The sequence below is a fragment of the Miniopterus schreibersii genome (assembly GCF_964146895.1).
Source record: "Miniopterus schreibersii genome assembly, chromosome: 2".
NCBI classification, from domain to species: domain Eukaryota; kingdom Metazoa; phylum Chordata; class Mammalia; order Chiroptera; family Miniopteridae; genus Miniopterus; species Miniopterus schreibersii.
In genome coordinates this window covers 21,472,773-21,485,020 of record NC_138102.1, presented here as the reverse complement: position 1 = coordinate 21,485,020, position 12,248 = coordinate 21,472,773, and the positions used below count along the sequence as shown (strand labels likewise).

At 38.0% G+C, this 12,248-nt stretch overlaps 1 protein-coding gene across 1 annotated transcript in view; it reads right to left on the bottom strand.

The window, feature by feature from the left end:
* LOC308553269 (A disintegrin and metallopeptidase domain 3-like) overlaps window positions 1-11,188 on the bottom strand; it is a 98,638-nt gene extending 87,450 nt beyond the window's left edge. The window contains exons 1-3 of the mRNA XM_081129086.1: window positions 11,013-11,188; window positions 10,390-10,472; window positions 8,271-8,326 (exon numbers count right to left, since the gene is read on the bottom strand). Coding sequence (XP_080985212.1) covers window positions 8,271-8,326; window positions 10,390-10,472; window positions 11,013-11,070 — 197 coding nt within the window. The 5' untranslated portion in view covers window positions 11,071-11,188. The remainder of the gene's footprint in view (window positions 1-8,270; window positions 8,327-10,389; window positions 10,473-11,012) is intronic.
* Window positions 11,189-12,248: the final 1,060 nt, after the last annotated feature.

Below are 12,248 nucleotides of genomic sequence, written 5' to 3'. Positions count from 1 at the left end.
CCTATTTCTATTCTCTCCCTTTATTCTTTGCTGGCCCTTCTTTCAGAATCTTTTCTCTGCTTCTGTTACCTCCCAGTAGCTTCTCTATTTTTTACATTTTAGTTTATTATTAGTTTCCAAATTTTCACCAGTATTAACAACTATATACATCTCTCTCTCTCTAAGCGTTACTTTTCTTTTTCGTTTTTGTTAAGCATCTTTTTTTTTTCTTCTTCTTCTTTTTTTTTCTCTGTATGTGTGTGTGTGGGTGTGTTGTGTTCTCCCTTCACTCTCCCAGTTCTATTTTCACGTGAATTGTTTTCATTGTTATTGTCAAGATATTTTGTAAAATACCTCTTGTTTCCTGGCATTTTAGTTGTGCATTGGCCTGCCTTGCCAGCACCCATACAACAGCTTACACGATGAGGTTGGGGCTGAGACACAGTTAACCAACCTGAGAGAAGGCTCCTCCCAAGGACTGATCAACAACAATCTAGACCCAACCACAACAGGAGAACATAAAGAAACCAAAAAAGGGACACCCACAAGAGGCACACGACTAGACTAAAGAGCTCAGAGGTATAAGGAAAACACACCTCTGGGCTCCACTGGACCCACAAGACAAAATCCCATCCCACAAGACTGGGGGTCAGCAAGTATATCTAATATATAGATACAAACACTAAGACCTACCAAAATGGGGAGACAAAGAAACAACCCCCAAATTAAAGACAAGGTAACATCACCAGAAAAAGACTTTGATGAGACGGAGTTAAGCAAGCTATCAGAAATGGAGTTCAGAGTATGGATGATGAAGATGTTCAAGGAACTTAAGAAGACTCTAGATGATAAGATCGAGGACCTTAGTGAAAATATGAAAAAAGAGATATATACCATAAATAAAACTCAGACAGATAAAGAATGCTGTATCTGATATCAAGAATGCACTGGAAGGAATTAAAAGCAGGCTCAGTGAAGCAGAGGATAGAATAAGTGACTTAGAAGACAAGGTAGAACAAATCACACAATCAGAGCAGCAAAAAGAAAAAACACTTAAAAAACATGAGGACAGTCTAAGGAAGCTTTGGGACAACATTAAGCGAAACAACATTTGCATTATAGGAGGGCCAGAGGGGGAGGAAAGAGAGTAAGGGATAGAGAACTTGGTGGAGGAAATAATGATAGAAAACTTCCCTAGGCTGGCGAAGGAGAAAGCCACACCAATTCAGGAAGCACAGAGGGTCCAAACAAGAGGGATCCCAAGAGACCCACTCCAGGACACATCATAATTAAAATGGCAAATGGCAAGGACAAAGAGAAAATATTAAGGGCTGCAAGAAAGAGACAAGCAGTGACCTACAAGGGAATCCCCATAAGGATGACAGTTGATTTCTCAACAGGGACTCTTCAGACCAGAAGGGAGTGGCATGAAGTTCTGCAAGTAATGAAAAGCAAGAACATGCAACCAAGATTGCTTTATCCAGAAAGGCTATCATTTAAATTTGAAGGTGAAATAAAAAGCTTCCCAGACAAAAAAAAGGGTAAAGGAGTTCAGTTCCACTAAACCAGCATTGCAAGAAATACTAAAAGGACTGCTTTAAGAAACAGAAAGAATAATGAGAGAATGGTACATCAGCATAAAGGGGAAAAATGGCAGTAAATAAGTTGATATCAATAGTAACCTTAAATGTAAATGGAATAAACGGTCCAATCAAAAGACATAGGGTAGCTGAATGGATAAGAAAACAGGACCCAAATATATGCTGTCTACAAGAGACCCACCTGAGACCAAAAGACTCACACAGGCTAAAAGTGAAGGGATGGAATAAAATATTCCATGAAATGGAAAGGAAAGGAAAGCTGGAGAAGCAATTCTTATTTCAGACAAAACAGACTTCAAAATAAAGACCATAACAAGAGACAAAGATGGTCACTACATATTACTAAAGGGATCAATCCAACAGGAGGAAATAACCCTTATAAACATTTATGCACTCAATACAGGAGCACCTAAATATATAAAAAATTTCTTGGGGGACTTTAAAGGGGAGATTGACAGCAACACAATCATAGTGGGGGACTTTAACACCCCACTGTCAGCATTGGACAGATCATCAAGACAAAAAATCAACAGGGAAACGCAGACCTTAAATGAATCACTAGACCTAATGAATTTAATTGACATTTACAGAACATTTCACCCCAAAGCAGCAGAATACACATTCTTCTCAAGTGCACATGGAACATTCTCAAAAACAGACCACATGTTAGGGCACAAGGCAAGTCTCTACAAATATAAGAAGACTGAAATCATATCAAGCATCTTCTCGGATCACAATGCCATGAAACTAGAAATCAACCACTATAAAAAAACTCAAAAATATTCAAGCACATGGAGGCTAAATAGCATGTTATTAAACAATGAATGGGTTACCAAGGAGTTCAAGGAAGAAATCAAACACTTCATGGAAAGCAACGAAAATGAACAGACAACAACCCAAAACCTATGGGACACAGCAAAAGCAGTCCTGAGAGGAAAATTCATAGCATTACAGGCCTATCTCAAAAAACAAGAAAAAGAGTTAATGAACCATCTAACACAACAACTAAAAGAACTAGAACAAGAAAAGCAAGAAAATCCCCAAGGAAGTAGAAGGAAGGAAATAATAAAGATCAGAGCAGAAATTAATGACACAGAGACTAAAAAAACAATACAAAAAATCAATGAAACTAAAAGCTGGTTCTTTGAAAAGGTAAATAAGATTGATGCACCTTTAGCCAGATTCACTAAAAAACAAAAAGAGAAGGCGCAAATAAATAAAATCAGAAATGAAAGAGGGGATATAACAACTGACCCAACAGAAATACAAAGGATGCTAAGAAAATATTATGAGCAACTATATGCAAACAAATTGGACAACATGGGTGAAATGGACAAATTCCTAGAAGCATACAACCTTCCAAAGCTGAATCAAGAAGAGGCAGAAAACCTCAATAGGCCAATAACAAATAATGAAATTGAAGCAGTAATCAAAAAACTCCCAGCAAACAAAAGTCCTGGACCAGATGGATTTACAGGCGAGTTCTACCAAACATTCAAAGAATTAACACCTATTCTATTCAAACTATTCCAGAAAATTCAAGAGAAGGGAAAACTCCCAAACTCTTTTTATGAGGCCAGCATCATCCTAATCCCAAAACCAGATAAAGATACTACAAAGAAAGAAAATTACAGGCCAATATCCCTGATGAATATAGATACTAAAATCCTCACTAAGATACTAGCAAACAAGATCCAGCAATACATTAAAAAGATCATACATCATGACCAAGTGGGATTTATTCCAGGGATGCAAGGCTGGTACAACATCCACAAATCAATAAATGTGATACACCACATAAACAAAATGAAGGACAAAAATCATATGATCATATCAATAGGCGCAGAAAAAGCATTTGACAAAATCCAGCACCCATTTCTGATAAAAACTTTCAGCAAAGTGGGAATAGAGGGATCATACCTCAACATAATAAAGGCCATATACGACAGACCTACAGCCAACATCATACTCAATGGGCAAAAACTAAAACCATTTCCATTAAAAACCGGAACAAGGCAGGGATGTCCACTTTCACCACTCTTATTCAACATAGTACTGGAAGTCCTTGCCATAGCCATCAGACAGGAAGAAAACATAAAAGGTATCCAAATTGGAAAGGAGGAAGTAAAACTGTCATTATTTGCAAATGACATGATACTGTACATACAAAACCCTAGAGACTCCATCAAAGTACTACTAGATTTGATAAACGAATTTGGCAAGGTAACTGGATACAAAATCAACATCTGGAAATCAATGGCATTCTTATACACCAACAATGAACTTTCAGAGAGAGAAACTAAAAAAGCAATACCATTTACCACTGCAACTAAAAAAATAAGATACCTAGGAATAAACAACCAAGGATGTAAAAGACCTGTACTCAGAAAACTACCTGATACTGAAAAAATAAATAGAGGAAGATTTAAACAAGTGAAAGAAGATACCATGCTCATGGATTGGAAGAATTAATATCATTAAAATGTCTATACTACCCAAAGCAATTTAAAATTTCATGCAATTCCTATGAAAATACCAACAGCATATTTCACAGACCTAGAACAAACATTTCTAAAATTTATATGGAACCAAAAAAGGCCCCAAATAGCTGCAGCCATCTTGAGAAAAAAGAACAGAGTGGGAGGGATCACATTACCAGACTTCAAACTGTATTACAAAGCCACTGTAATCAAAACGGCCTGGTATTGGTACAACAACAGGCATATAGATCAATGGAACAGAACAGAGACCCCAGAAATAGACCCACGCCATTATGGTCAGTTAATATATGACAAAGGAGGCAAGAGTATCCAATGGAGTAAGGACAGTCTCTTCAATAAGTGGTGCTGGGAAAATTGGACAGATACATGCAAAAAAATGAAACTAGACCACCAACTTTCACCATACACAAAAATAAACTCAAACTGGATAAAAGACTTAACTGTAAGTCACGAAACCATAAAAATCCTGGAAGAAAACATAGGCAGTAAAGTCACAGACATCCCACGTAGTGGACTTTTCACTGATACAACTCCTAGGGCAAGAGAAACAAAGGAAAAAATAAACATATGGGACTACATCAAACTAAAAAGCTTCTGCACAGCAAAAGAAAACAGCCTCAAAATACAAAGGAACCACACGGTGTGGTAAAACATATTTGCCAAGGATGAATCTGATAAGGGGTTAATTTCCAAAGTGTACAAAGAACTCACAGCACTCAGCAAGAGGAAGACAAACAACCCAATTAAGAAATGGGCAAAGGACTTAAATAGACAGTTCTCCAAAGTGGACATACGGATGGCCAAGAGACACATGAGAAAATGCTCGACGTCGCTAATCATCAGAGAGATGCAAATTAAAACCACAATGAGGTATCACTTCACACCTGTCAGAATGGCTGCCATCAAAAAAACAACAAATGACATGTGCTGGCGAGGGTGTGGAGAAAGGGGAACCCTAGTACACTGCTGGTGGGAATGCAGACTGGTGCAACCACTATGGAAAACAGTATGGAGGTTCCTCAAAAAATTAAAAATGGAGCTGCCGTTTGACCCAGTGATTCCACTCCTAGGAATGTATCCTAAGAATCCTGAAACATTCATCAGAAAGGATATATGTACCCTGATGTTCATAGCAGCACAGTTTACAATATCTAAGCTGTGGAAACAGCCCAAGTGCCCATCAGCAGATGAGTGGATTAAAAAGCTGTGGGACATTTACACCATGGAGTACTACGCAGCTGTAAAGAAGAATAGTCTCATACCCTTTGGGACAGTATGGATGGTCCTGGAGAATATTATGCTGAGTGAAATAAGCCAGGCAGCAAAAGACAAATATCACATGATCTCGCTTATATGTGGAATCTAAAGAACTTAATAAACTGATGAGCAGAATAGATTCAATGACATGGAAGCATAGTTGAGACTGACCAATGTCAGAGGGATGGAGGGGGGCGGAGGGGTGGAGGGGGAGAGAGTAACCAAAGAATTTATATGCATATATGCACAACCCAAGGACACGGACAATGGTGGGGAGAGGGACTGGGGAGGGGGAAGGAACGGGGGGAACGGGTCATTGGGGAGAAAAAGGGACATCTGCAATACTTTAAACAAAAATAAAAATACAAAAATAAAAAAGAATTTTCCTACATATAACCCATCAGTGTCACTGGTGCCCAGGTAGTTGTGGCCAGGGATACCAGCTTTCCTTGCTATAAACATGGGTGGATAATTAATAAGTGAGATATATTCATTTGATGGCTGCATATGTATTTAAAAAATTTATTTTGCACACAGCAATATGAATCTCAAAAAAATAACATTATGCAAAGTGTTGCATTAAAAACAACCACCAAACCACAACCACATACAACAGACTAATAAGTATCTATTGCTCACACTTCTGGGTCACATGTGGGGAGCCATGGTAGTTCTGCTGATTGACTAGGCTTGATCAATGGTCCTGGATTTAGCTGAATGTTGCCCTATTTAGGAATGATTAGAGCACCTTGGGTGTACTCCACATGTATCTATCTTTCAGCAAGCTGGCCTAAGCATATTCTCATACAAGATATAAACAAACAAGGTAGAAGGCAGAAAAGCATGAGAGCTTTTTCAAACCTCTGTTTGAATCAAGACAGGTAGTATCTTTTTAGCCAAAGAAGTCACATAGCCACAAAATGGGCTACACAATTTGTGGGACCCCCAGGTAAAATAAAGATGCGAGGTCTCTTGCCCAAAAGTACTAAGAATCTCAGGACAGCAACAGCAGAGCATTAAACCAAGCGCAGGGCCCTTCCAACCATGAGGCCCTGTGAGAGCACACATCATGAAGTTCGCCTTGCAAACGTAAATTCAGATCCAAGGGCTGGAGAGTAGAGGGACTGAAGGAAACGTATTTATCCTACCTCTTGATGATACACACACAGAGTTAGTTACATGGCAAAGAGTGAAGATATAGGAAAAGGTAGTGTTGGGGTCACTTTTGTGGCCCACCATATTAAGATAAATAAATTGATGGAATATACAGTATTGAGTCTTTACAACTATTAAGAAATACTGAAAACATGATTCTTATTGCTCTCTCGACATATAAATGAATGAAGATAAAAATATGACAGAAGAACATGTGTCAATATTATAATTGTGATTAGCAATGGGGAGTGAGAGAGATTAATAGGTCTGGTTATGCAAATAACAGATTTCGGTATTACAGGCCATGGACAATACACTTCTTTTAAAACAGTGTAGGCACAACGCTTATATGTGTGTCACTAACTGTTTAAATTATTCTCAGAATTATCCATTTTATTTTTTATCATTCAAAAGAAAAAAGCCAGCATAAAAAATATTGAACTAATGTAAGCTATGGACTTTGGGCGATAATGATGTGTCAATTTAGGATTATCAATTTTAACAATATATCATTTTGATGGGGGTTGTTGATAACAGGGAAGCTATACATATGTGGGGGGTAGGGAGCATATGGGAAATCTCTGTACATTCCAGTCAATTTTGCTGTAAAACTAAAACTGCTCTACAAAATAAAGTATAATTAAAATAATAAATAATGAGAAAACTATATGAATAGGCAAGCCTCATACAGGTAAATGCAAATAGCCAATAAATGTTTAGAGTAATTATTGAGGGAAATACAAATTGATGTTCAGATGAAACAGAATATTTTAGCACATCATGCAGGCTTTTGGAAATCTAAATTGCTACCATCTTTTCAGAAAGACACTGGGAATGTCTCTCAAAATCTTAATATACTACAAAATGTGAGTATTAAATCAGTGACTACATGCAAATTGCTTAGAAATATGCCCAGCAAATGGTATGTGTTCAATAAATGTCAATTACTTTTGTTGTTTTTTATTATTATCACTATTACATTATTCATACTTCTTGATCCAGAAACCTATTTCTTGATATCAAGGCTACAAAACAAAATCTATATTACATAAAAATATACATACAAGCATGTTCATTGCAGGACTCAATAGTGACAATCCTTGGAGAGAACCTCATTACCTATCAATATTACACACTGTGGAATGTTATCTATTAAAGGATGAGTTACAACATATACAAAGAGCAAGAAAACAAGCACCATTATTTAATAAGACCTGTCAGTTGCAACACCCATTTTTGTAAAAACAAAATTTGGGGTAGGTTTTATTTAAAAGAAGGGTGAAATTTAACTGGAAAATTGGGAAAAGATACGCACAAAGTTATTAATATTGATCTTCTAGAGTGAAGATAGAAAACTGAGCATTTAAGACATTACAAATACTATAGCAAAGTGAGAAAAATATTATAGACTATCAAGTAAAATGCTTAAAATAATTTAAATATATGAAATAACATGAGGACAAACAAAGCTAAACATAGTCAAATAAAACTATTCCCTTCCTTGTTGCAACTGTGATTACATTTTAAGGAGTTATGCAGAGTAGTTTTAATCTATCTAAAATACCTCAATATTTACATCAAGTCAGAATTTGGCTTGAAAGTTAAATTTCAAATCTCAAAAGCAAGAATGAAATTCTCATCTGACATGAATCAGGAAGAAGATATAACGTGAAATAAATGTAATATTCATGCTTTTGTTTAGTCTCAATTTAGGGGAGTGACTGTACTAATTTAAGAAACCAGAAACAACTGTATGAATAAAAGAATGGCCACTTACTGTTTTTCAAGATGGAGAGTGTATGTTTTCCTGTTAATTTGGATGGTATAAATGACCTACAGCAAAGTATTCAGAAAGAAAGTAATTATTAGAAATGTAAAATTCTTAAAAGTCAAGACATAATTTTTAAAATTGACTCTTTTATATAAACAAAGACTGTATTATGCATGTGTCAAAATTATATGTACACATAGACGTATATTGCTATCTTTCTTTAATCGTGGAATGTATGATAGAAATTCAAGAAGTCTAAATCTATTTCAAATTAAGAACACTAGTCACTGGCATTTATTACATATCATAATCAAGTTTTAATTTAAAATGGTTACATTTGGAAATGCTGAGGAACCTTTGAAAAAACTTAAATTTTATTATCCTTTTTCTAACTTTGCAGTTTCTAGCACAAATAAATTGAAAATTCAAATGAAACAATTCAGGTCCCCTTTTAAGGTTGAAGGAAGTATCCATAGTTGTCAGAAGCATCTGTTTTTTCCCCTCCCCTTCCACAGGGCCCATCACAAGGACATACCCTAATTTACACAAATCCCCTCAGAGATCGCAGCTCAAAGAACCCAATCGGGAACATCATCAGAAAACATAGGCCCTTTTATGGGGTAGCACATACTCAGTTCTGTTAAACATTCCAAGTTTGCAAAGAACATGAAGTTTGTCATTGGGTGCACTTTTCTGTATGTCATTTTCAACCTGTTAGTGTTCAGTCTTCTGTAGCCTATTGAAAAAGGTGTGTTGGCATTTCCAAGATTATTGTGACATTGTTTCTTTCTTCTTTTAATCTGTAGGTTTTCTGTCTTGCATTTTTTGGAGCTTTGTTGGTGGGTGCAAACAGATTTAACATGTTGATATCTTCACGATAAACTGATTCTTTTATCAATAATAACGTAGCTTTTACTTCTAGAAGTGCTTCTTACTTTCAATTCTACTCTGATATTAGTATAGTTGCAACAACTTACTTTTGATGTTTTCACTATTTTATTTTACCTTTTGATCTACTTTGATGAAATAACTTATTTTTTAATTTTACATATCCATCTAAAATTTAGAGATGCTTTCTGAAAGATAAAAGCAAGTTGCAATTTCCAGGGTTTCGCACATTATCTATTTTCCACAACGTAGCAGACAAGTTATACAGGGCTTATTCTCAAACAATGAAATAAAGATAGGACACTAAAAGAAGTAGTACTCAAATCTATTGTTTTTCTACATAATTTTTATATATACAAATATAGTCACAAAACGCCTCATGAAATGCATCATGAAAACGCATCATGAAATGCGTATGATTTGGGAGGCACTGGAATATTACTCAGCCATCAAAAAGAATGAAATCTTACCATTTGTGACAACATGGATGGACTTAAGAGGGTATCATGCTAAGAGGAAAACGTTCTATGGACTCACTATGAAATGGATTCGAAAATTTCTCCCTCTATCAGTTTTTATTTTATATGTGCTGAGGGCATTTATTACATTTGTAGAAATTTATAATTGTTATCTCTTCCTAGTTAATTTAATATTTTAATAATGCTTATCCCTCATAATGTTGTGTGTGTTGAGTGTATTAAGTTTGTTTGAGTGTAGTAAATGCTTTCTTTTTCTGTTATTATTGTGGATACTCATGTTTTCTTTTTGTTTCCATTATCCCAGTATATGCTAAACTTTCCTAAAACTTTAGCCTCTCTGGATACTTAGATTTTTAGTGTAGTAGCTTTTATAAACACACAATCACTAGATATTTTTCTGGTGCCATAAAGTGAGACAATCAGGTAGAGCATTCAGTGTGGAACACCTGCCTCATATCAGTGCCTAATAGTTTTCCAGCTGGCAATTCAATGTTCCTCTCTGCCACTGCTACTGAGGTTCCAATCCTTGAATTCCTGTCAGATCACCGAGTATCTTTATAGTGTCATAATGTTCACATATCACTTGACAAATTACGACAATCAACACACGTTCTCATTCAGACAAAATGGCTCTTAAACACAGTAATTAGAACACAATTTTTCACAAAGGGCTATTCATGAATTAACTTGTGTCATGCAGTCCAGGAAAAATAGAATTACTCATTTAAAAAAAAAAAAAAAAGTCATTTCTTAATTACATGTGTTTCTGACAGATCCCCATTATTGGTGTTGGTTCGCAGCTTCCGTGGCACTGTAAGTTGCAGATGAGATGCTTCAGAGTCTGCAGTAAAAAAACACATGTGTGAGCATTCCCAGGGTGCAGAGCATCCTTCCTCTTCGCTGACATGACCTCTCCTATCACGTCGCTCTGAACCCCCAGGCCCCACCGTGCGCGCACGCGCACGCACACTCACACTCACACTCACACACGCATACTTGGTGCGATTCCAGGAAGACACTCCTCCCGCGAGAGCATCACCCACCACCGCGCACAGGCACTTGGGCCTCGCCCACCTCAGCCCTGACTAGGTGAAGAAGGGCTGGTCCCAGGGCCCATCCAGCTCGCTGGGTCCCCACCACGCAAGGAGCAGGGCGCCCTCTCCCGCCAGCGCAGAGACAGGTGAGTGAGGACCAGCTGTCCCAGGCCTGCTCTGAGCCCTCCAACCACCCGGCGCGCCAGGACCCTGAAACCAGGCGGCTGTGGCAGCAGCACCCGGGGCAATCCCCCCCTGGCCCGAGGTTCTGCAGCAACAGGGGCGACACTGGCCTCGTCCAGGGACACTGCGCCTGGCCGCCCTCACCGGGCCGGTTCCCCACTTACAGTGGTCCGCGGAGGTCAGCCGGCCTAGGCCTGAGAGGATCAGCAAGAGAAACAGCATTGCGAGGCCGCTGAGCCTCCCCGCGGAGAGGGCGGTTGGCGGGGTAACCGTGGCGCCTCGCGCGGGGCGGCGGCGCAGGACTGGCGGCGGGCGCGGGACGCCGCTGCTCGGCCCCGCCCACCGCAGGCCGCCCGCCCAGCCGGCCCGCTGCGCGCGCACCGAGCTCCTGGGGGGCGGTGGCCCGCCTCCCGCCAGGTGCCTCCGTTAGGCTCTGAAGCCGCTTTCTCTGGAAGCAGCTCTTGACGGGATTTCTTGGCAACTGTAAGAGTTCACGTCATAGCTTTCTCATACAATAGCTGAATTACTGTAGTGAAGGAAAAAGACAGTAGAAATTCAAGCTAGATTTAGTAGCAGACAACTGCCTATTGTAATCATATCTACTCCCAGATTTCTGCTTAAGTCTCGGGTCTAAACAAGTACACACGCACCCACGAACATAAAGAGGTGTTGTTAAAACATATATAAATGAATTCTTCAATTGCCAGTAAATTCGTTTCTTAGAAAGATATTTGGTCAAACTAAGTAAAAAACTAAATATGAAATGAGTGTATGTATTTGTTTGAATCCCTCACTATGAAGTTACAATGTAAGGATCAAGCAGAAAAAGTCACAAGTATGAAGTGATCCTGTAAATACAACTTTACATTCTCATTATTTCTTCCTTGTGTATAATTTGGTTTCTGTGGCTAAGCAGACTAATAAAAGTTAAATATAAATTTTCCTCCCATCACTGTGGAGTTCACACATAGAAAGGCAATGGAGTTAACTTGGAAAGAGCTTTCATTTGATGGCTTAATATGCACGTTAGTGACTTGTTAGTGATTTCAATTTTGCAAGGACTTTTTTGCCAGAGAGTTCTTAAGTTGCTCCCCCATGGAATACTTGTGTTTGCACTCCTTACATGCAATATTTATACACAAAATCAAATGATTGTGTTTTCCCAATGTGTAAAATGAGACAAAATAGAACAATGAAAATATGTCTTTATTCATGCTTTTCTTAAATCGTTTAAGTGTGATTTACCAAAAAAATTGTACAAGTACCAAATAATAGCACAAGAAAATTCTACTTCTAAATAGCCGGTTCTGTATACAGTATTTCACTAACATATTTACAGCCTAATTATTTAGTTTTGTTGCAATGCATGCTGTATACCATACTCATTTATTTGAATACTT